At 36.7% G+C, this 25,580-nt stretch overlaps 1 protein-coding gene across 2 annotated transcripts in view; it reads left to right on the top strand.

Moving 5' to 3' along the window:
• UNC45B (unc-45 myosin chaperone B) overlaps positions 1-25,580 on the top strand; it is a 373,967-nt gene that overhangs the window by 164,234 nt on the left and 184,153 nt on the right. For both annotated transcript variants that reach the window (XM_044064331.1, XM_044064332.1), the window contains exons 8-9: positions 10,567-10,737; positions 21,601-21,772. In XM_044064331.1, the coding sequence (XP_043920266.1) occupies positions 10,567-10,737; positions 21,601-21,772 (343 nt within the window). The remainder of the gene's footprint in view (positions 1-10,566; positions 10,738-21,600; positions 21,773-25,580) is intronic.

Genomic DNA, 25,580 nt, shown 5'->3' with positions numbered 1-25,580 from the left:
TATATATATATATATATATATATATATATATATATATATATAAAAATATATATATATATATATATATATATATATACACACACACACATATATATATATATATATATATATATATATATATATATATATATATATATATGCATAAAACAAAGCTTCCATTTCCTCAGTTTTTGTATTATCTTTTGTTTAGTCTCTTCCCACATATCTTTAGCTGCCACACAAGAATCATTTTAATCCATACTCCTAAATACTTCATTTTATCATATCCCCATAAATATGGATACTGCTAAACCAGTTCATGTGTAGGTACATAAAAGGAGGTTATTACCTATCTGTACTCCTCCCTTATTAGACCTATGATTGAGTAGAATGCCCCAATTGGTATGTACCTCTCCAAACACCTGCACCAACTGGGAAGTCCACAGAAATACCTCACAAAGAGAATCCATGGTCTCCAACACATATCCTATGCAGACAGACTTATTTCACTATCACTCTACTTGGTATCATACAGATTGCTTAGAAATTATCTGTGTCTCACCTACAAGGTAATCTCGGACCCTGCCCTACTAGTGACTCAGATGCTCCATATCTGTAAGTCTAACTCCTCATGCATTACCTGCTTGATAGGCCTAAATCTAATATGTGACATCAGCAAACTTGCGGGAGAGACATGTTTGTCTCCCAGAGGTTGCCCTGTCTTTGGAATAGACTTTTCATACATGTCAAACTGAGTACCTCACTGGCTTTCTTCAAATGCAGTCTTGATGAGTGGATGGGAAACCATAATTTTTTAAATAAAACAAAAAGTTCCAGTCACACGAAGGCAGCCACTAACAGGATATAAACCAAGCAATTCGACAGGATCCAAAATATAAAAAAATAAAAAATACATAAATTTTTCCCAGGGGTTCCACCTTTGTCCTTCATTGATAGGGGCAACAGGTGCTGACTGAGGTTTCTTTTTTGGGGATAAACTCTTGGCTAGGCTTGTAAGGGCCCCAGGGCCATTACCCTAGTAACCACCTATGATTCTATTACCTTTGTTTTAGCTTCATTAATTTTGTATCCCAAAAAGATTTGAAATTGTCTCAAAATCTTCCACAATACTATAATGTCTCTGTCTGGTTTTGTCAGTAAAAGATAATATCAGCTGCAAATAGAGACAACTTTTCTTGGCTACCTTACTAATTATATCCTTGAATTTCTGCGTCCCTTATTTTCTTTGCAATGGTTCTAAATGTAATGCAAATAACAAAGGGGAAAGAGGACACCCCCACTTTGTTCCAATGTTCAAGCAGAAATTATCATTGAGGACCCCCGCCCACTTTAATTTTCACCTCTGATCGCTCATATATCCTCCTAATCAACCTTATAATTTTTTCAGTAAATGCAAATGCTTCCATTGGTCTGCTCATAAAGTCCCAGCTTACTTTGCCAAATGCTTTCTCTGCATCAGGACCCACCAACAACAATGGTATTTTCTTACATTCTGCTTCCCTCTGGATCATCAATGTTCTGTTAATGTTGTTAAAATTTGCCTTCCCTCCTAAAAACCACATTTATCCATATCTATCGATTTTGGCTCTACATTTGCCATACTTTTAGCCAGTATAGACGTGAACACTTTATAGTCATGGTTCATTATTGAAATGGACTTGCATGAATCTGGATTTGATGGATCTTTATGCTCTTTAGGTATTACAGCTACCACTGCTTTCTTCTAGGATGTTGCTACTTCTCCTCCTCCTAAAATGCTGTTAAACAAAACCTTCCAGATATTTATCAGTTTTTCCCTCTTAGCTTCCAAACATATACAGGAATGCCATCTATTCCTGTGGATTTTCCAGTAGATTGGTTGTACATCACAATTTTTATCTTATCTCTTCTTATTCTAACAGTTAGTAATTGAGCCTCAGCCACTTCTAACCTTGGCATATTTAACTCTTCCATAAACATTTCCATAAGTATCTTTTCTTGATTTCCATATTCTCTGCTTTATATAGACTTTCACAGCATTTCTGAAATAGTTCTAATACATTTACGGGATCTAAGTGCTAAAAGGTTTTGTGCTCTAGTGTTATTATCAAAAACAGTTGCTTAACAGCAAACCTTCTAAACTCATTCATATTCTTGAGGTAATTCCTTATTTTCTGCCTAGCGTTCTGCAGTTGGTCTTCTTGTTCAGTGAGATTCCCCCTATTCTGCAATACTTTAGCATTTCTCAGGCCTTCTAAAGAATTCTTATTACTTCTTAACCATAGCTCCATTTCTATTTCTACCCTATTTTTAAATTCCATCTTAATTTTTCCCACTCTCTAGCTTTATTCTCAGAAGAAATTTTTATCCTCTCAAATAGCTCCTGAATAATCTCCTCTACCCATTCCTTAAATTACTCTGATTTTAGCAGATAGGTGGGAAAGCGCCAGTGTCTGACTTTTAATTCATTACTTTGTGTTTTTATTTTAGTTATTATTGGCACATGATCTGAAATAATTATTGGGTGCATATCAAGACCTTCAGTTAAAAGCACATGTTCCTATGAGATGAAAATTCTGTCTAACCTAGCCCATTTTTTATATCTTGGGAATAATACGTAAATTCACTCTGAAATCCTATTTCTAAATTTACATCTTCCATGCCAAATATTTTCATAAATTTCTTCAAAAATCTGTCCTCCTTTGTTATACTTTTCCTTCTAGGCCCCCAGACACATCTTCACTGATGTAAATCAAATTCCAGTCCCCACCTATAAGTAATATTCCTTGATGAAAACTGATTATTTCTCCCATTATAGCAGTTTCAGGTGGAATATAAATACATGCCAGTATAATCCTCCTCCCTTACCAGTAGCTCCTTAGCACTACAAATCTGCCATTATTATCTTTTTTATCTTCTTCTGTCACTGTTGGAGCTCCTCTTGCAATTAATATAAGTGCTGTTTTTTTCTTTTGTCCCAGGTATTCCACTGAATAATCTTCCTGAAATCCTTTCTTCATCAAATTCACATGTTCATTTCTGTCCAAGTGTGTCTCCTATAACAAAAGTATTTGTACTCTACATTTCTGCATTTTTTAATATAGTTCACTACTCTTCCTTTGTTGTATTTATCTGTGAGACCATTGAGATTTTAAGACAGGACAGAAAGCATTGTTGTATGAAAAAGTTATTATTCCACCTTTTATGTATAACACCTTTTTTTGTTAAATGTCTACTTCCAGGTTTTGTGTTACATGCATACATTGTTTGGCAGGTTGAACTTTTATACAGTTGTTTCTTGTTATATACATTTGAGCGTATGTCACATCTTGCAAAATGTTTTGTTTTATTGAAAGCTTTCAATCAAAAAACCCTAATACCCCCTAAAAGCTATTAACTTAATACTAACACACAAAACTATGTACATCTTCAAATATTGAATTTCTCCCTCCTAATAGGAACAAAGGTCCGAAACTGACAGTCACAGTGACAGACTTGAGTTAACCTAAAAAAGGTTATCCATGTTAAGATGCATGGTGCAGCCTGTGCTTTTATTAAGTGCTGACTGGGTTTGTCTAATTGATATATCTCTCACAGCTGGAAGAACCCCTGAATATTTTTAGAGAACATTATCTCCTAGCCAGTTTTTCTCCCCCCCCCCCCAGCCAATCACTCTCCACTAAACTGTTACCAATTTCTCTTTATCAGATTGTCTCCATGGATACACAAGAACCTGACAATCAAAGTATCTTTATCAGATTGTTTCCATGGAGACAGGAGGATCAGATACAGAATTGCTCCTAAATATACATTCATTTGCTAGAAAAAGCATCATAATATTCAATATTCTTTTTCATTTACTTGCTTTCTCTTCAAACTTGTTACTAAATCAATCTAAGATCTATAATCCAGTCATTCTGCCTTGGAAGAACAAGAAAAAGTACATTAATTTTTCTTTTGTCATGCTCTTTTAACCAGACTTTTTTTTTACATTGCAGTACCTACATTTGTTAAACTTGAACAAGAAGAAAGAGAGAAAAGGGAAGACAAAAAAAAAAAAAAAAAAAAAAAACAGCAGCACCTGTTTACAATCCCCATTACATTTAGAAATATCTGCATGGAAAGAAAACAATACACCACAAAAGTAGTACTATTACGATTTTTTTCTTTATTTACATTTAACTTTTTCCCTTTCCCCTTTCCCAAAGCATTCTTCCAAACAGTAATGACATGAAGTAGGGCATACGCTTTAGAGTCCCCTACAAGTCCAACAAATTCTGAAAAAGTCCATTATTTACAGATTTTCTTGTTCTCTCATATTTTAGAAATATAATTATTGCATTTTAATACCACATTGTTACTGGTTTTATTACTGTTTGTCTCCATCTCCCAAATCCTGTTTCTGCTGCATTTCCAACATACTCTCAGTTCTTCTAGTCAACTCTCATGCTCCTTTCTTTCTCTCCAACATTTTCCTTTGAAACATTGGGAAAGGTTTCACAGGTACATTCTCTCTGTGGTCTTTATTACCAGATGAACAAGAAACAGAATTACCTTCTGTTTCACAGCTCACTTTTTGTTGGACAAACTTTTGTATTTCCTCTGTAGTATGTACTTCATTAAAAAATTATTTTGGCCCTCCAAGGAAGAATATCTCGAAGACAGATGGGCACAGCAGTTTGAATCTCAGAGCTACGTCTCAACATTCCCCGAACAGTGGAATAAATTTGCTCCTCTTCTGTCTGGTGTACAGTGAGTAACCATTCTCCACAAATACTCTGCTGTCTCCCATTTTTAGTACTTTGTCCTTCTGCCACAGTTTTGTCAGAATTAACTCATTCTGCTGGTAGGATTGCATCTTTACTATTAAAAGTCTAGGTTGCTTTCTCATAGCCAGGTTTGTAGCATACACATGATGTGCCCTTTCAACTAACAACTCCTGCTTTGGAATACCAGTACAGTTGCTTATTTGTGCTTTTGTCAAATGGAGTCTTTCCCTTCCAACTTCTCTGGTCAGCTGAAAATCTCAGGTTTTTCCTATGTGCTCTGTCCTCTAATTATATTATTTTTGAAACATCTCTTTCTGAGCAGTTTCATATTCAGACAGCCATTTCTTCATTTAGCCTCTGATTTTTGCAGCTTTATCAACTCATCTGAATATCTGTTTAAAGTTGTTTTTCATTTTTCCAGCCTTTTGATTTGTGTGTTGATATACTCCATCAATGTTTAATTTATTGTAACCAGGTCTGTGTGCAGATGTTTTATATCTTTCTGTTGGTTACTGAAGCCATGTTTGCAGGTTGCATTACTTTTTGCTGAACAGCTACAGAACTTTCCTCAGTCAGTGTTTTTTCTCACTTTCTTTAGCTGATTTTTCCAGGTCTTCTGCATTTCTTTTTTCCTGGCAGCCAGTTACTAAAATGTACGCATAAACACAAAAGTCTACTGGCTTTCTCTGATGAGTTTCTGTTTTCACAATTGGAGAGCTAGAATTAAGCTGTTACTCAATGTGCAGCCACCTTGGAAATATTATTTAGTGGAACTGTTGGGAAAAGGGTGTTTACTACCTTATGTATAGGAGTGTGATCAAGAACAGGGGTAGTGGGACGTTTAGGGTTAGCCCACATGAGTGAAGTATCACAAGTGGGTGAAGCTTACTCCTTTCTAACATCTTGTTCAAAAACAGCACATCTTAGCAGTATAAATCACATCTTACACTGCATTCAGCTGCAATATTTTTTCAGGTATAACCTTGTTTCCAAGCCAAGAATAGAACCATGATATAGAGTCAAGCTATGTTTCCATCTGTCCCACACCGGCATTTAAAATGCAAATATAAAACAAGGAGCTCTGTTTTAGTTGAGGTGAGTCTCATTTTATCTGAGAAGAAGGAATGTTTTTTATAAACAGAATACAGCTTATTAATATTGTCATGTTTACAAGGTAAAACAGGGACAAGAAAGGAGGACAGAAGGACTTGCAAAACAATGACAGAAACAATAGTAACTGGTTGGCATGGAGAAGACTTCTTCAGAATGCCCATTATACCCAACAGCTGATATAAATACAGATCATCATCCAATAAAATCAAATCACACTAAATCAAAATCAATTTACTTATTAAAACTGTAAAATAAATTTAAAAACATAAAACAAATGCACAATACATATTAGGATATTATTTGTGCAAATATACTCTTTGATTCTTCAGTATAATTTAAAGTCCCTAGTATATAGAGATAATAGTAACATTAGTGTAAATGATGGAACCTTAATAACTAATAAGCCTCATGATTTGTATACATGTGGAGATTGTTAACATTTTAGGATTCATTTTAGATTGGCCCCATGTTTGTTTGAGTCATTTGTCTTACACTATCAAGATACCAGGACATTTCAACTGCAAAAGTTAAGGAGTGGATTACATTGGATATGCACTGGTTGTACTGCATTTTATATTGGAATGACTACCAAAATGCTGTGTATTAGAATTAGAGAACATTTATACAATATCAAGAAAAAGGATAGTAAAAATGTATTTTTAGGCATACATTGAAATGTCAAAACCACAAAAAGTTTCTTTTTGTGGTTCTTGAACTAGCTCCTATATATTTGAGGGGTGGGGATTTCAAAACCTACTTAGAACAAAAGGAAGCATTGTAGCAAATAAAGGTACATTCTTATTTAGAACCTGGGTTGAATTATATAGTTAATCTTAAATGTTTTCTGAAGAATCAAAGATTATATTTGCACAAATAATATCCTAATATGTATTGTGCATTTGTTTTATGTTTTTAAATTTGTTTTACAGTTTTAATAAGTTAATTGCTTTTGATTTGGTGTGATTTTACTGGATGATGATCTGTATTTATATCAGCTGTTGGGTATAGTGGGCATTCTGAAGAAGTCTTAGGACGAAAGAGTGAATAAAGTTTTTGTACACCAAAACCAGTCTGTTGGATTCAGCCTATTTCCAGTTTTTTCGTTGTTGTTTTTGTTGACCTAGTCCTTGCTGGGTTTGAACGGATTTGCTGTTTTTACCCTGACTTTATTACTGAACAGCAAACAGACTTACATAAAGTACTGGTCTACTTGCCATCTGTGCTGGCACAGGTTGTTAAAACCCTAGCTATGACCTTCATAACCAGTGTTTGATTGGTAAGTGGGGCATGTGATTGAAGCCTCATACATTTCCAGTGCTGACCCAACTCACCTAATTTTCTGTAGCCCACTGCTGAGTGGAGCAGCAGAATAGTTGTGAAAAGCTAGGCTAGGAATGATAATAGCCTTGGAAGCATTATCCCTGATAAAGGGGATTGGGGATCCTTCTACACCATTCATCATAGCATGCAGTGACCAATAAAAAGGACCAGAATATATGGACAGGATCATTATCTATACAAAGGCCAGCTTGGTATTTTTTTAGAGATGAATCTCTGGGGCCACTCCAGCTGGTAAGCCTGGAGCAATCAATGAATCCCCAAATGATGCTGACATCCTTCAGCAGGCCTAAAAATGACAAATGATTTGGCCAAAACCATGGTCTTAGAATAAATGCTAAAAAAATGCGTAATCATACCCTTTGGTAAATTAGATATCCCTGCAAATTATAACATTGATAGAACACCCCTAAAAGTAGACACAGAGGTGAGAGATTTAGGAACACAGATAGAGAGTAACCTAACCTAAAGATTAAAGGAAGTCATAGTCCATTGTACTTGGCCATCATCAGGCCCATAATTGAGTACAATGCTCCCTTGTGCATGTAACTAACCAGACACTTACACCAACTGGAGCAGTCCCAGAGGTTTCTCACTAAAAAATACAAAGTGTAAGACACATTTCTTATGCAGGCCGGCTAAAAGCCTTATCCCTTTACTCTGTCTTATAGTGTTTCTTGAGAGGGGACTTGTGCCTGATCTACAAGGCATTCTCTGATCCAGCCCTGATGAAAATGTTACATATGCACAAGACAAATTATGAGGGTTACACGTTCTACGGATCTGAACCTTATTTATAACTCTAACAAAACTTGCTGGAGAGACAGATTCATATCCCAAAGGCTACCTCGCCTATGAAATAAACTTCCCATCTTTGTAAAACAAAGCCCACCCCTTACTCTCTTCAAAAAGAATTTGATTAAATAGATGGGGAACTTGTAAATTAACTCCCAGGGTACTGTCCATGTTCCTTACAGACAGAGGCAGTCTGTAAAATGACTCAGGGTTCCTGCACCCAAAGCCCCACTACTCTGACACTACCTCATCCCATATCTGAGGAATTAAGATATAATATTGTCATATCCTGGGTATCATTGGCATAGCCTGTAAAGGCTCTTGTGCCATTAGCCTAGTAATCACTTGTGAGCAAATGAATGGAAATAATAATTCATAGAATGGAAGGCATTTCAATACTTCTCACCCCGTCAAAAAAAAAAACTGCCCCTGGTTTTGCTATTAAGTGCTGTACATTTCTTTTTTGGGTTAATCACTGATGAATATAGTCAAGTCAATAATGCCTGAAAGTAAGAGTTTTATGTCTCTTTTTTATGAGTCAGAGCTGAAGGACTCCTTGTTGTGGTCAGCACTGTCTCTGTCTTACTTGCTCTTGCTTATGCTCGTATGTATGCAGGCACACAAGTACACACACAAACACAAACACACATGTTTTTTTTTACATTTATTATTTATTTATTTTTTTAATTTTATTCTCACTAAACAGCAAAGTGCTGTTTAATGAGCATAAAAAAAATGATGACCATTTTCTTTCTGTCTGTGTGAGGTTAGGAACCGCAGCTTAATATGTTGCCATGAAGTTGTAGGCAATTTTTAAGCTGATATTATCTGTACATTAACACCCTGCTGGAGAACGTTCATTTTCCAGTCCGGGTTTACTGTATGCTCTGGCCATTCTCTAAAATGTAATATACTGTTCCTCCTTAAAAAATACATTCCATTTTAAATTCCTTATTTCTTGCTTTTCCAAATGTTAGGAGGCTGTTCATTCCTATAATCAGCCAACCTTTTATGTGTCCATGTTTTCACGCTGTTGGATTTAATAATAGGTTAATATTATATCCAAATATTTTCTCCAGTTCTGAATTCAGCATTCTTAAGTCCATTCCTAAATATTCACAGTGCCTTACCCAACATCTACATTAGAATCCTTTGTAGATACAGAAGACAGTTTTAGCGATTTCATCTTTTTCTCATGTGCTATCCCCTTCATATCGAGTATCATCTTTGCAAATCTTCTCTGAAGCTTTTCAGTGACCTTGGCATCTTTTTGAAAACTTGGAGATCAGAGTCAGGGGAAAGAGAAACGATGAACAGGTTTCCCTAAGAGATCGGTACTGGCTGTTGCTGTAATTAACTTCTTCAGTTGTAAATAAGATAACAGCATATATGTAATAAAACACAGCACTAAGCAATAACAATTCATGTTTGTCTGTACATTTGTGCAGGCCAATATGCTTCCTTAAGGAAATCTGACCAATGATGTGAAACAGTAGTCTGGAAAAAAAAGAATGTGAAGCCATGAATTTCAGAAAGGGTAAAATTGGCTGTGAAACATTCCATGACCGGGATGATACTTGAAGGTAAAAGGATGTATAACAACCTGTGGATGGTCATCTTGATAAGCATGTGGCTTACAATGGGGGGCAGCTTACCTAATAAATTACTTATGTGTCTGTCCCCTGGATACATAACTTGAAAGGTTGCTAATATGCAATATTATATAGTAAGAACCCTGTGATAGAAAAAAAGTGGTTTTACTCCCAAAACAGTGGATTATTTTTAAACATTTAAACTAAGAAAAAACTGCACCAAAGCTAACACACACAAGTTTATTGAAAAATAAATAAAAAAGTTAGCGCTTTCGCGACCACACTCATCGCTTCATCAGCAAATACAGTACCATGATTGAGGTATTGAAATGCTAAACTGGAGAATAAAGATTGAATCCTCTTGTGTTGTGTGTTATTATGAGAAAGCCACTTAATTTCTCCATGATACTTGTTTACCATTAAAAACATACACCTATAAGTAATGCAAAATTATATGTTTTCTTGTAAAAGCTAGTAAACACATGGTGTAGAGTTTTGAGATTTGCAGCAGTGGTGTGGTGTGTTTGTTTGTATGTGCTCATGCACGTATGTAGATGTGAGTGACAGTAAAGTACAGGCTGTATGTGGAATGTAGATGGTGTGAATCTTAAAGTAAGCATAAGCAGTTCTTGCAAAATAAAGAAACTGACCTTTACTTGCTGTATGAGTGTACATTTCTACTTAGAAACTGTTTTGTGCTGGCTACCTTTTCTGATAAATCATGCTAGTACTGAGTACTATTAGAACAGGAATAGAACTTGGTCTTCGTGAAGATGAAACTACAAGTCATAAGTGATACAGAAAGTTTTTTAATGTTGCTTTTTGTGACATTTGTCACTTGATTTATCACTAATGTCCTGCTTAGTGTGGTACTTATGAAGAGACCATTATGAAGAGATTGTGCTTGTATGTCATACCTGTTATCTATGCTTTTCAGTTTAAATTGTAATTAATGTCTAATGCTTATATTGCTTGTACAGACACAACTAAGGATATCCGGCTGATTATAACACATCTTCTGGATATGTTGGTCTCCAAATCGGTTTCTGGACATGGAAGAGATCAAGCCCTTCACTTACTAAATAAAAATGTACCCAGAAAGGACTTGCGTAGCCCAGATAACAGCAGAACACTTTTTGTTGTTGATCATGGTAAGTAAATTTGGGGTATGATTCAGATTGTTTCTGAATAAATGCTATGTATTAGCTTAGTAGTGTTTGTCTGATTACTGTGTTACTTTAAACAAGCTTTTTTATAAAATTTGATCAAACATAATTCTAGAGATTATATAATATATAATATATGTAGCCATCTTCTGCAAAGCATGACAAACCAGATATTCTGCAACCTTTCAACTGGTTAAACTATCTTCCAACATGGTGAAGGGCCAATATCCTATAACTGTAGAAAAGTTGGTTGACCATATCCCCCTCTCCTCTGCATCCCAAGAGTCATAGATAAAATGGCCATTGTTCAAGCAATGAAATGCAAAGTATTCTTGTAGAAACATTACAGAACAGGTCAGTTTCTTGTTCTAGTTAACAGAAAAGATTCACATGCTTGTGAGGTTTTGTATGACTCTCGCCATGATTTCATCTGTCTGAGTCAATCAATAAATCAATAACGAAGCTCTGAGCGCAGACTGGCATGTATCAAAGGTAGGTAGATATCATAAAAACCTGAAGTGAAAAGCCAGGCGTGGCGACCTATGAGATATATGTTTCCCAAAGAGTAGTTAGAATAGGGCAGGCCTTTCCTGAGTCTAATCACTCCCATATAAAAGGTATAATGTGCCTCAAATTCAGGGAACCATTTACCACAACCATGTAGAGCAGTATAAATATGAACTGAGATGAAAACTGTCAACAGATCAGGGTTCCAAGGATGGTAGTATACAGTATGATGCATCAGGAGATGGAAAGATCCAGCACAGATCCTTATAGGCTGTTGAGCCATTCCTGCTCAATGTCTTAACTAACAGCACAGCAGAGGCACTGCAGTCAAATGTACTGCAATGTTTCAAATAATACTAAAGTTTGCAACAGAGTGCTTACATTTTTGTGACTGGGAAATGTGCAGTGCAGTAGCATGTAAGGAATACCATAAAGCAGTTGTATGTTCACTTTGTGTGTTGAATATATTCATACCTCAGCTGAGCATGTGAACTCTGAAAATACAGTCTTCGATATGGTTAAGATATATTAATGTTATGCATTTATCAGACTGAGCCCTGAAATTACCTTTTACTCATTTTGCATTACTCAGTAACCTTTTTGTGGGATGGGAAGTAGATTGTGTGTTGTCTCATTTCTATAGTAGTCATGAAACTATGTAATATATAAGCTATTGTGGCTAACAGAGCACATAATTTGTTTTGATGCAGTTCTTATTTATGATGAATAATTGAAAAAGATTAAATACCAGTGCAGATGGTAACAAAGTGAAACAGTCCTGCCTCATGCTTTGTTACTTCATGTTTCACTGAAAGACTGCATACCTGCTGTAAGGACCTGGTCTGCTCTGAAAAGTACTGCTTTGGCTAAGACAGTGTTTTAAGCATTTACTTTGTTCCTCTCACATTACCCACTGCCTCCCTTCTCTCACCTTTTCCTCTTAGCATCCTTTACTGCATTTACTTCCCTGTTCTGGCTTGTGTTCTCACTAATTAAACTCTCTTGGGACCAAAGGTCTGCACTACTTGTTCCCATTTCCTATGTTGTCTGTCTCCACTTTTCCTAGCTTAATCTCCGTAAGGATTCTGCCCCTTATTGTAACATTGTTCAGGCTTAGCTTACACTTCCCATTTACTCATACCCTTCACGTTGGCTGTGATGTAAGCTTTTATCCCACCGATTGTTAGCATCATTTGTCTCCTGTTCAGGAATTCACTCTTACGTTGATTCTTGTGTGAAACTAATCCAAGCATACACAGCTCCCATCTGTTTTTAAAATTTCTTTTCTGTATCTCTACCCATTTTCTTACCATCTCTTTCCATAATCTGCTTAATAACTAAAATTTTCTTTCCACATCTCAAGCAATTCTTCATGCCACCCCCCCCCCCATTTTATTCTTTGTGGTGTGTAGCATCATCTATGCTATATCCTAACTTGTAAGGCTCATGTTCTGTGAAGAATTGTGACTTTTTCTGCCATTCTTCACACCCCTTCCCATTCATCTTCTACATATCTCTTTCCTTTTCTTTCCAGCTTTTTTTCCAAATTGCCCATTTGTACACATTCTTCTGTTCTGCCCAAATCTTTATAGATCATTCCTCCTCTTCCATTCCATCTCCAGCCTTCCCTTTTTATCCGTTTCTCATTTTCCCCAGTTTTAAACTCCTTCTGCACTTTGATGTTGTCTCAGGTTTCCTTCTGCATACTCTCCACTGTCATTTTTCCCAAACAGCTCATTTTCTCCCTACTGCGTTTCTTCCTACGTCCTTTTTTCCATGATCCTCACTCCTCCCCAGTGTATTTTGTACCACCTAGTCTAGCCTTCTGCATCAGCTGCTGGTCATGATGTTCCTTTCTCTGGCCCATCTCCTTTTATTCAGATTCCCTTCTCTCCTATATCTTTTCATGCTTTTGATGGCACTCTGTCATGTAATCCTCAAGCTCTAGTTGTCCCATGCTCCTGTCCACTGTTCCTAACATTCTTTTCCTGTGATTTTGCCATCTGTTACTATTATTCTACTTCTGGTACCTGCAATCTCACTCCTTTTTCTGTTCTTTTTGTCTTTTTTTCAGTCACTGATTTATATTACATACTTTTGCATCCCTCCCTCTCTTTGTCTGTCATCATCAGTAGTAATTTATTTCACTATCCTTAGGGTTTTCAATCTCTTTTGTACTTACCTCATCATCTTTGTAATCCTTTTTATTGCCTCCTCACACATCCTATCATTTGCAGATGTCTTGGTAAGTACCTCACAGTAGGGTCAGTCCTTAGCTAGATGATATATACTCTGTATTTGTAGCAGTAGCTTTATTATTCTACTTTCTTAATGGGTGGCAATTTTCTTTAGTGCCTTATAATTATTTTTTCTTCTTCCTTTTTTTTTTTTTTTACTGTTTCTCATATTGCAAGTACCCAAGTATTTGGGATCTGGCTTTATGGGTAACTTTGTGTTACCTTGAGATTCTCCCTTACCTTTTTCCCAATTCTTATCTGACCATTTTTCCTTAAATTACATTGCAGTCTGGTTCCCATTTTTAAAAAAATGTCAAGTTTATCCAAAATTGTATCCATATATTATAATCCAGTCCGCATTCCTGCACCTCTTCAGAGAATGCTTGCCCTTCCCTACTGATGCTCCTGAATGCCATGCTTCTTCGAATGTGCTTTGAGGTTCTGGCCATATTCTAAGTCATTTTCTCTAGGCTGCCCTCTTGGCCCTTCACTCCTTTTCCTTTCCTCAGTCGGGCTGTGTTGATTCTCCTTATTCTGACCGCTCTTAATCATTGACAGTGCCTGAACACGTCAGTACCACTCACCACTAAGGGCTATACCTTTTCAGTATCTTGTTCTCCTGTTCTCCATCTTGCTTTTTAACCCTTGTACATTTCTCTCGTTTCCCTGTTGTTCTAGCTTGACATTCCCCCATTCCCTCTCCATCTTGCCATAAGTCTTGCTGTTCTTACTTCCTCCCTGTGTTTGTTTCTCCTATTTGCTCTTCCCCTGCTGCTTGAATACTGCAAGGCCTGTACCCACTTAACACTTCACTTTAATTACTTCACATTTTCCTTTTTTTCATATTTGGTTGGGCCAGTTTCCTGTCTGTTCACCCTATCCCTCTTCAATTGCTTCCTTGTAGTTTTTATTCTTTCTCTATTCTTCCCACTTTTTTCTTGTTTTACTTCCTCCATCTCACATTTTGGTCTTCTGTCTGATTGCCACCTAATTACTTCTTATCTCTTTGATTAACTGTGCTTAGATAATTCCATGTCTTAGCTGTCTTTCCTTCTAGCCTTCATTTTGACATCTGGATAGTTGCCCTCTGAGTTCCTTTATTTTTAATCTCTTATTATTCTCTTGCTGCCCCCCCCCCCCTTAGCCATATCAGCTATTTTGTCCATGGTTTCTGCTGTTTTTCTATTAAAGTGTTTGGTAATTGTAATCGTGATTGGGCTGTTTATCGTGTAACTTGTTCATGTACAGCCTTTTATATTGGCCAAACCTCCAGACCCCTAAAATTGTGTATTTCAGAACATTTGAGAAACATTAGAAATAAATATTCAGCAAATGCTTTATAAGCATACTATTATTCAACCTTTAAATTTATTGTTATTGATAGAATTTTGGGACATAGATCCATGAAAACAGGTTGGCACAAATTGTTAAATAAAAAGGAAAAATCTTGAATTGTGAAATTAGGATTGTTTTCACCTGGTCTTAATGAACATTTATAATAATTGTTTCATTGTGTTTAATTATTCTGTTATATTCTGATATATAATATGGTGCTTTTACTGATAGTGTTTCACATTGAAAAAGGCCATTGGGCTGAAACCGGTCTGTTTCTTGTGGTTTTATACATTAAAAATATGTATGCTCCAGTTGGGTGCTGCCTTTTTGTTTATATGTATTTTGGTTTTTGAACCTGACCACCTGCCGTCCTTGCAGAGGTTTTGGTTGTGGTAGTTTTTCAAAACATTTGCCTTATCCTTCTGCACATTTGTCTGTGTCCGTGTTTAATACTGATTGCACAGTCTGAATTTACAGTACATATTGCTGACAGCATTAGTGCCCGTGTCTTTCATCTTTAGGCCTGTTTTGTTTCTAACCTTAATTCAGTTGTCCACTTGCATCTGTCCCTTTCCAAGCTTATACACCCACTTCTCACAACAATATTTTTTACATCCTCTTCTTGTTTTAATTGATTAATTTCTTATTCCTTATGCAGGTCTCCTAGTGACTCCAGTGTGAACCATTATTCTTCCTTTCTGGAAATTTCTACCGGCTTTTCCTTTTTTAGAATTGCTTTCTTTACTCTGGCTTCTACTTACTCACATAGCTCTCAACTGATTTTGTCCCTGAGATTTAGCCTCGTTCCTCCTAAAGTCAGACCTGGTTATGGGGACATACTTTATTAAATAACTAAACTAAGCCAGTTGTAAGATTCTGTATCACTTACTATAGGGTCTAGTACAGGAAGAAAATTCTATTGTGAAAAATAAGAAATAGTTCCTCTTTCGGATTCTCAGCTTTGAGTTTTTTAAGGGTAAATGCTATGATTTTTAATACTCGTAGGTTGAGAGTTATGCTTAATCTACCTCCTCTAACATATGCACTATTTTTCCTAAACCTTCCTGGACAAAAGCGTTTCCTGTATTCTTCTAATAATACCTTGGTCCTCACCTACGCCCTTTCTCCCTTTGCTTGAATGTTCTTGTTTCCCTTGCATATCTCATGAAGGATGAGCTGCTGCATTTCCTTAAGAATTAATCAGATTTTCTTCCCATGATCCTTCCCTGCTGTGGCTTCCCTGTTGCTATTGCTATTGATGCCTTGTTGTTTTTATTGGTTGACAGCATCTTTTCCAGTTTTCCAAACTGCCCTGTTTTTTTGCTAAGTCAGCTTATTCCAGCTCCATTTCTGTGCAGGGATTCTCAACCCTTGTGGTCCTGTTGGTGTTCTGTCTATCTGTGTCTCTGAGTTTGTCTGTCTCTTCTCACTCTCTCTCATTCTCTCTGTCTCTGCAGTAGTTCCTAGTCTTCATGCAAGTATGTCAGAATAGCCAGATGTCCAGTAAACTTCACAACTAGTAGTGATTGATACTGTAGCCAAGGTAAAACACCTTTCGTCTCTACTTATCACATGCCAGATCGTAGGCTTTTTTCTTCTGAGGGAGTCTGGATGAAAAGTTTGGCATAATTTTAATTTCTGTTCTGTCAGGTCCTTTGAGTCTCTGGTTTGTGGGACCAGTTAGGATAATCCATCCCTTTGTTTTGAATCAGTACTTCTTCAGGTCCTGGTCTCTTTCCAATATTATATATCCTTTCCACTTCTATGTCCATGCCTCCTGGTTGATGGATGTTTTCTGGATAAACTTGCCAAAATACCTATGGAGTTTCTCATCAAAGGTTTTCCCAGGTATTCCTACAATCTTTTTCCCTTCTTGAGTTGTTCTCCTGATCACTCTCTGCTTTTCTCAGTTTCACCACTTAATCCTCTAAGGTTCATGCATTTTGATAGCTGATATTCTATCCTTTGTATACAGTGTCTGGATCTTTGTTCCTCTTCTAGTAGTTTTGTAATTGCTTGTTCATGTCCCTTTTAGGCTCCCTTTTGGATCTCATTGTCAATAGTCAACATTTTGACAATTCTGAGGATTTTGCTCACTTCAGCTGTCCTTCTCCTTTGTCAGTCTTCTGGGTGTCCTTTGTAATTTTCTTAGTTTTAAAGTCTTATCAATCATTTTCTTTCTGTTTAAATTCGGCCAGTGTGGAGTTCTAGCTTAATCACCCATCTTCTGTGAAGCAACTCTAAGGAAGCTCACCTTCCCCTTTTGACAATATACTCTGTAATACCATATACATCAATGTCAAAATTTGCTCTATTTCAAATCTTCATTGAGAATCAGCTTAAATTCCTTCCATGTATGTTCAATCAGACCATGCTCCTATGCTGTCTGTAGCTCACTCCTGTGCAGGCTTATTAATCAATTACTATTCAGACTAAGTAATCAATGTATGTCTCCAACACTATTTTCATCCAAACTTTTATTTCCATGTTACCCTCTACTCTCCCCTGATCAAGGGTATTTTCAGTGAGCTAGATATCTTGCATGCTGTTTTTCTGATATGATGTTTGTGAGTATGTAGTCCTTAGTGACAATGTTATTTCAATTAATATTAGCCTTTCTAACTTTTATTACTTTCATTTTTAAGATATAGGATTCATAACATTATGTTTGATGGCACATTAGGGCATAGTCCTCTTATGTCTTATTATACTAGGTAACAGTAAAGGGATGGGGAAGTTATTCATAAAAAGTCACCTCATGGCCATTACATAATGCAGAAAGATGTTAGAGACTTACATATTACAGCACTTTAACACATTACATAACATACTTAAAATCTAGCAAGCATTCAGTTATGGTATTATAATGTCACAGCAGTGGAACCAGGTATAAGCCTTGATGTTATGACATACACATACATTGCAGTGGTTCCAGCTACAGTAAAGTGTGTACTATGGAATAGATATATTGCAATGAATTGTTCCATACAGTGGCTATACACTAGGAGCCCAATAAAAGTCCAGATACCCATGTTGCTTGACCCTTCAGTGCTACACCAGTAGTTCTGGTTATTCTGCATCAGACTGCATCTTGCTTCAGATTTATATATGCATATGCCACATTTATGCCACAAATATCTACCCTGCTGTCTCACGGAATGTTAATGATATAATAATGAGCCTCAGAGGTTTCTAACAAAGATGATCAAGGGACTCCAGCATGTGTCTTACACAGACTGACTAAAGTCCATTTCACTATATTCAGTATCATATAGACTTCTTAGGGGAGACTTTTGCCTGGCTTACTGAGCAATGTCCGACCCAAACATAATGAATTTGCTGCACAGCTGTAAATCAAATGGGACTAGAGCTACCTGTTCCAGGGACCTAAATAAGGCCTGTGACTTGACTAGGACATGCTGGAGGGTCAGATTTGTCTCCTAATGACTGCCACGTCTTTGGAGTAGGCTGCCATTTTATGTGAAAAAGAGCACCTCTATTACACTGTTCAAAAGGAACCTCGACGAGTGGATGGGGTGTCATAAATTCTTCTTAACTGGGACAGTGCCCATAACCCTCCAGGACATGGGCAGTTATTACTAAATACAATCCTGGGTATTGACTAGAGTATCATTGGTATTACATTGGGATGAAACGGTTATGCTTGAACTGACCTCCTAGTTGATAGCCTAGTAACCTCCTATGATTATATGATTCTTCATAAACACAACATTCTCAAATGTTCAATTAAAACAGGGTCATCTGTAGCATAACAAAGTGATTCAGTGTAGCAGCAAAAGAGCAATATCTTAGGCATGAGAAAGTTTGCACTCCATGTCTGAGGTGTAAGACATGGGAGAAAAGTTAATATAGATACAAGAGTATTCCTATATATACATTTGTGGTCTGGGCTGTGTGAGAGGGATTACCCTATACACAAGCAATGTGCATACATATATCTATGATCTGTGACATGAAAGTGATGCACCACAGACATAAGTATTTATTGTTAAATAACTCTTGTTGGGCTGCAGGAAGGGGTTTGGGTCCATGTTGTAGACCACTCTAAACATCAGCAGTTGCATGGTACAAATGGGTCATGTGAGGACTAGTTCAGACGTAAACTTATAATATTTATAAATTATATTGGGATGTGGAAGGGGAAACTTCCACAGACATGAGTATTTTATTTAACATGCACCTGGGAAAGAGACAAGGGAGGTGGGTGGGTGAGTGATGCTAACCTAGACACAGGTACATTGTGCATTTGGGGACTGGAATGTATGAGTTAATTAAATGAAGTTACAAGTACTGTCTAAACAGACACCAGTTCTCAGGGCTAAATATATACTTTTACAAGCTATGAGCTGTGAGTAACAGAGGAGTCAAGGAGTGTTTTACATTCTCATATTGCTACAAGGGACATGCCACAAGGGAAGAGCTATGGCAAGGGGTTACATTACTTAGGGTACCTCTGGGAAAATTATCTCTGGGGAGACATATGGGAGGAGAGAGCCATGTCTATTGGACTGCTTCTTGGGACATTACAGACAGAGTGGGGAGTGGGGCAGCTTAATTAAGTAACTTATTTGCAAACATCGGTAACAGGTACAAGACAATAAGGTGGATGGAAAGAAAGGTGGTGCTTCTTACACCTGAATCATTTCTTACAGTACATCAAGATGGAGAGATGGGGGGGGGGTCAGCCCAAGACTTTATTTATTTATTTAGTTAACATTTGTTTACTGGGAAAGTCCAACTTGGAATGAGCCAATTTTCAGTGGAGGCCTGGGGAGAAACTCTCCAGATACATGTATTTGTAACATGGGAGGAAACCGGAGCACCCAGCGGAAACCCACACGAATGCAGAAAGGACATGCAAACTCCACACAGAAGGCACCCCTGCTGAGAATCAAAATGAAGAACCTCCTGCTGTGAGGTGACAATGCAAACAGCTGCACCACTGTGCCAAGACTCAAACCTTAACTTACAGTATAACAAGTAGAAGTGGTCATGAGAAGACTTCACCCTCATACAAAAGTAGTTTTTTGGCAACTACCATAGATATGAGGATTTCCTTACAATTTTATAATATGACCTAGGAAGTTATCTAGGAGAGACTTTATTTTCAGTGGAGGCCCGGATAGAAAAGCTCCACATACAACATATATCCTTTACAACTGACAATTTTGTATACATAAAACACTTTGCTATACATCAAAACAATGTTATTGCAGTAGGACAGTACTTATCATTGCAAATTCCTAAATATGTTTAATACCAGAAGGGAGAGCTGTGGGACAGTCATTACTTCACTGCATAACAAAGGTGGGAAACAATCTACCTGAGATGTGACTATGATATTTTAATGATCCTGGTGGACGAGGGTTATATTTTAAAAAGGAGGATGGCATACAGTAGATACACACTAGCAATATGGCAGTTCTCCAAAGCTGCCTGATTAGAGTGGAGGCTTTCACTCTACCACTATTAATGTGCTTATTTATTTCTTACTTTTGCTTTTTCTGTAGACCTCTCCATGGCTGAAGTGAGTACCAAGTATAAACTGTGCTATGCTTCTTCTGGATTTGTTGTGAAATCCATTCATTTTGTATAAGTGGCTCTTTGTAAGTACTCATTGTTTTTGCAATCATTCAACTCATAATTTAAAATGGGTGGCACAGTGGTGCAGCGGTAGTGTTGTCGCCTTACCGCAAGACGTTCTCCGGTTCGATTCTCAGCTGGAGTGCCTTCTGTGTGGAGTCAGCATGTCCTCCCTGCATTTATGAGGGTTCCCCCTGGGTGCTCTGGTTTCCTCCCATGTTTCAAAGACATGCTTCTGGAGTGTTTCTCCCTTGTCCGCTGCTGAAAATTGGCTTCTTTCCAAGTTGGACTTTCCTGGTAAACAAATGTTTAAAAAACAAAAAAATAATAAAAAAGAAGAACCAACTACTGAGAATATCTGTCTGACAAATGCACATGCAATTAATGTACACACGCATTCCTGTTTATCTAATGTCATCCGCTGTATACTTTTATAAGTTCAGCAAGTTTGACTTCTTTCTAGTTTCCTGAAACAGTAGATGAAATTGCTTCAGTCTCAGGCAGCTCGAAGGAGAATAGTCATGGTATCTGATGTTATACTCAGGACCAAAGTCTGGGAATGAAGCTAAGCAGATGAAATTCTGCTTGTGATGAAAAATAGAGAACATCTAATGGGCTGTTCTTTTTATTGGGGTGTGATGTAAGCGTTAGAGATCATCCAGTTTCTAAATGATCTCTGTCATTTTTTTGGTGCTTACTCAGGCATTTCAAAAGTGTACATTTAATTGTTGCAGATTCAAAATACAGAGTTCCAGCAGTTTATTATAACATAACATTAAATGTTACTAAAAGGTATGCCAAGTAATCAACATAATGTAGTATGAACAGAAAGTTCAAAACACGACTGATCATTCAAAATAATATCTAATTCACTCAGGAAATAAGAAACAATTTGGTTTCCTTTCTTTAACAACTACTAAAATGGTGTCCTACAACATGTGCATTAATGCGATACAATATATACTAATCCACAGAAGCAGACTTTTAAAATAACTGTTTGATACTTTTATAGATATATGCTTAAATTCACTGCATCTCATACATAAAAAGTGTTAAGTATAATGTGTTTTGTCTACAAGTGAATAAAATACATTTGTGTTGTAAAATTCTTCTTCTTCTTTTGAAATACCTTACATCACAAGAATGTACTTGTATCTTTTAACAGGTTTAAAAAAGATTTTAAAAGTAGCGGGGCAGGTCCAAGATACACCAGACTGCTTACCTCTGACAGACAATACTTGCTTTACTACTTCTGTGCTACTAAACAAACTATATGATGACTTGAGATGCGACCCAGAAAGAGATGACTACAGAAAAATATGTGAGGAGTACATTACGTAAGTCACGGTTTCATTATCTTTGGTACATTATAGCCTTAACTTGCAACATTCTTGAAAAAAAGTCATGTACAGGACAAGGTTTATACATCACAGATATGTAAATTACTACTGTTTCAAAAACGCATTATTATATATACTAAAGGATTATATACTAAAGAATTGTCTCTAATTTTGCAAGACGTAGCTGGTCAGCCTGACTGAGTTCTACAATTGACTCAAACGTTTACTCATGTTGGCCATGTAAGTATACCTTACTGTATTTGGAGGACTGCTTTTGTTTTTCAGAGGAAAAGAAGTGAAGGAACCACTTACACTGGTCCATTTTTATAATGTCATATATGCGTAAATCTGGTAAACCCACTAAAGAAAAATGCCCCTGTCTGGAGAAGGAAGGGGTGGCTGTGAGCAGAGTCTGCTTAACTGACTTAGTCATATAATGGCCAAATGTAGACCTTGGGCTTCAAGTCCAGAACTACAGATAGAAATTCAGTATGTAGCTTATAGACTTAATCCTATGCACTAAATTGTTAGGCTTACTCTATGTTGTTAGGAATGTGGTTGATTAAGGCAGAGGAATGGTAAATGTGAGTAGTGACAATAAAATACATGCACTGCTGTGGTGTCACTGCATAAATGGTGGGGCTAGGGAAGAAATTTAAAAAGATTATGCTGACCTAAGTCATTTTCCAATTTTAAGCAACTCTATTCCCACAACTCTGCTGTAGCTGATAACTATGACCTGAGGACACCTCAGACTTTATGTAGATGACACTTTTATTTCTGATTTCCCATTCCCTGTATTTTCTGCATCCATGAAGTTATTTGAGAACTTTTTGATATTCATCTTCCCCAGTCTGCCACCCTTCTTCCTTCCTTCCCTTATTTCTTTCTTTGTGCCTTTCTCCACTTTATTCCTCGGGTCTTTATATGTCATTCTTCTTTTACCTTTCTCATTTCCCCCTGGACCTTTCCTTTCCCTTCCCACTTTTCTTTTCCTGGATTTCTGCTTTCATCCTCTTCTCCTGCCATTTTTATCTCAGTCTGGTGTATATCTACCATTAATTTTGTGTTAATCCAGATTCCTGTATTAATTCCTGTAGGGTTTTGAATACAGTTTGTCTTCTTGCTCATATCTTTGTTAACTCCCTCTCTCCTCTTATCCAGTTTTACTTCCATTTTGTTCTTGTTTCTTTCGAGTGAAAGTGTACCATCTTCTATCTCCCTATGTCATGTTGCTGCATCTCTTTAGTGCCCCCTCACTCATTCTTCTATGTTTCCCAGTGTCATGTGTTCCATCTTTCCTCTTGTCTTTTTGGTCTCCCTCTTACTAGCCATCTAAGTAGGTCATATGCTAAGGGCTCTCTTGGTATGTAGGATGCTCCAGCCTCCTTTTTTTATTAGCTACTCAGTCTTAACTTGTTTTTGAGACCCTTCTTCCTTCTCCTTTCACTATTCGCCCTTTCAAGTCTTTTCAGTAGTTTGGTCTCTATTGGGACCACTAGCAGGTTTCTTAGTACATTTGCTATAATTGGGAAAATCATCATTCAGATCACATTGATTCTACTAAGCTGTGTGTATGTTTTATGTCCTCTGCTCTTCAGTACCCCCTTTATTTTCTTTCTCTTCTTCTTCAGATTATTTTGTATTGCATCACTTAATGTGTGCCCCACATATACTTTCAGATATTTGGAGTATTCCTCTGCTGAATGTGTCCCACTCCTCCCTTACCTTTTCCTGTTCTATTCTGACTTCTGCTGTATTGTTCTGACTGCATTTAAGCCCTGAGGCCCTTTTGAACCTTGCAAAAATTGTCATTATTGTCAATCAGCCCACCTTCCTGGTTATCACATGTAATAAATAGATGTAATAACTGTAGTTATTTCCTCTGTGACTATCTCAACATTCTCCCTCCATTTACCATTACCTGTATTTCTGGCTCATTGTGAATGGCCTTTATCACTCTTACAATATTCCCCCCATTTCTATTTTTTTCTAGTGCCTCCCATCTGACATGTTGAAGGCCTTTTGTAGGTCATGAAGGACTATGCTTGCCTGTGCCCCCTCTTTACTTTACTTTGTCCATAACCTCCATAAAGGCCACCCCATTTATTTCTGCCATTCTCTCTTTCACAAAACCATTTGACTCCTTATGTATGATTCTTGGCAGAATCACATTCTGTCTCTTTGCTGGCATTTTTGCCATCACCTTAATGTTTGTAATGTAATGCTACATGTTACAATTAAGTCCAAAACATGACATGTCTACAGCTGGGGTTTATTGTCTTGAATACACTCATAAAGCTTTAAAAAGTAAAAAGTCATAAGGATTCAGAAGCCATGTAGCTGAAACACTGATATGTCCTTAAGGTGTCATTTCAATATATCCCATGGGTCTTCACTATTGTTTATTTCTTGCAGTTTTTAGCTAGATTAAAGTACATGGGAGTGCATATACTCAGAACTTAAATTTTCCAGTCTACCACTTAATGGGTGAATATCAGACTTACACATTAGTCCTGCATGAAACAAGGGTAATGCTTCACTCTAACTAGTGCCATTCTGTTTGACAGCACTGCACAAATTGTTGTTGTCCTTGGAATTTTACCAAGTACCCTTAATCAACCTTCAGGTTAAGGTAGGGCCTAGCAGAGACACATTTATAAATTTAATAAACAAATACTCCTACTGTGTGACTCTGTGAAAGTCATTGAACCAGGCACTGGATACTGGAAGAATTTTCCCTTTTCATGTCTGTTACACCAGCATAACTTCTCTAAATTATTTCTGCATCAAAAGCAAGTGTTATCTCACAATGTTTTATTTTCCTGTTTCTTCCTTCCAAAATTGGTTTTGGATATTATAAACAGCCTGCAAATGTTTACACTTAATAGTTGAAGTATAGCATCATGCAACATTATTTTCTCTGTCTGTAACACAGTAATAAGGATTTCATTCTTTGGAATTTTCCTTCCAGCTCCTGTAAGTGCTAGTCAAGCGTACTTAATTTATTTCCATTTGTGCCATTATGCTAATTTTTCTACATCCTTTTTAAGTTCTTCACTGATTAATGATAACTGTTTGCTTTCATTTGTATTTTCATATTCCTTTTATAGTATCAACTTGGCCAAAATGTTATACTTTTGATTTAGGGAAGTGACCACTTCAGTGTTGTGAGCAAAAGTGTCGATATAGTCCATTATTGTTACACTCTTGGAGTTGTGCCTTTACTATTTCATTTTTCAGTTTGCATTATTCTGGGAGTTTGTTTTTAGACCATTCAAATCACTGTTAACAATTGGCAACTCATACTACACTTCTTCTTCACTATTTGTAAACATAAAATGACACCTTGAGTCTAAAACTGACTTCTCTTTTGTCTTTCAAATATATCAGCCAGGTCATTTTGCCTTTTTTCAGTTTATGCAGTTACTTCTACTTCCTTTAAAATGTGATATTTTCTTTTGATTTGTTTTACTTTGGCCTTTCTGAAGCTGCTTCAAATGTTTCTCCAGCCATTTCATGCTTTTCATATCTTTTATATCTTTTGCACTGTTTCATCAAACAACCCTGGTTCTGGTCTAATACAACTACTTTTTTTATGTTTGTGATAGCACTTTGCTTAGCATTTTCAAGTTTATCATCTTGTTTCAGTGTTCTAGCTTACACTAAAATTCAGAGTATTTTAGACAAGTCAGATTTTTATTTTCTATTTTTTTTATATCTCATTTGCTGGTCATGATCGGCTATCAACTTTTCAAAACCCTTTGTTATTTTATTTCCATTCTCATTAACTATTTCTTCCAAT

The sequence above is a fragment of the Protopterus annectens genome, chromosome 2.part2, assembly GCF_019279795.1.
Source record: "Protopterus annectens isolate FY-2018-M chromosome 2.part2, PAN1.0, whole genome shotgun sequence".
Classification (NCBI taxonomy): Eukaryota; Metazoa; Chordata; order Ceratodontiformes; family Protopteridae; genus Protopterus; species Protopterus annectens.
This window is presented reverse-complemented; position numbering and strand designations above follow the sequence as displayed.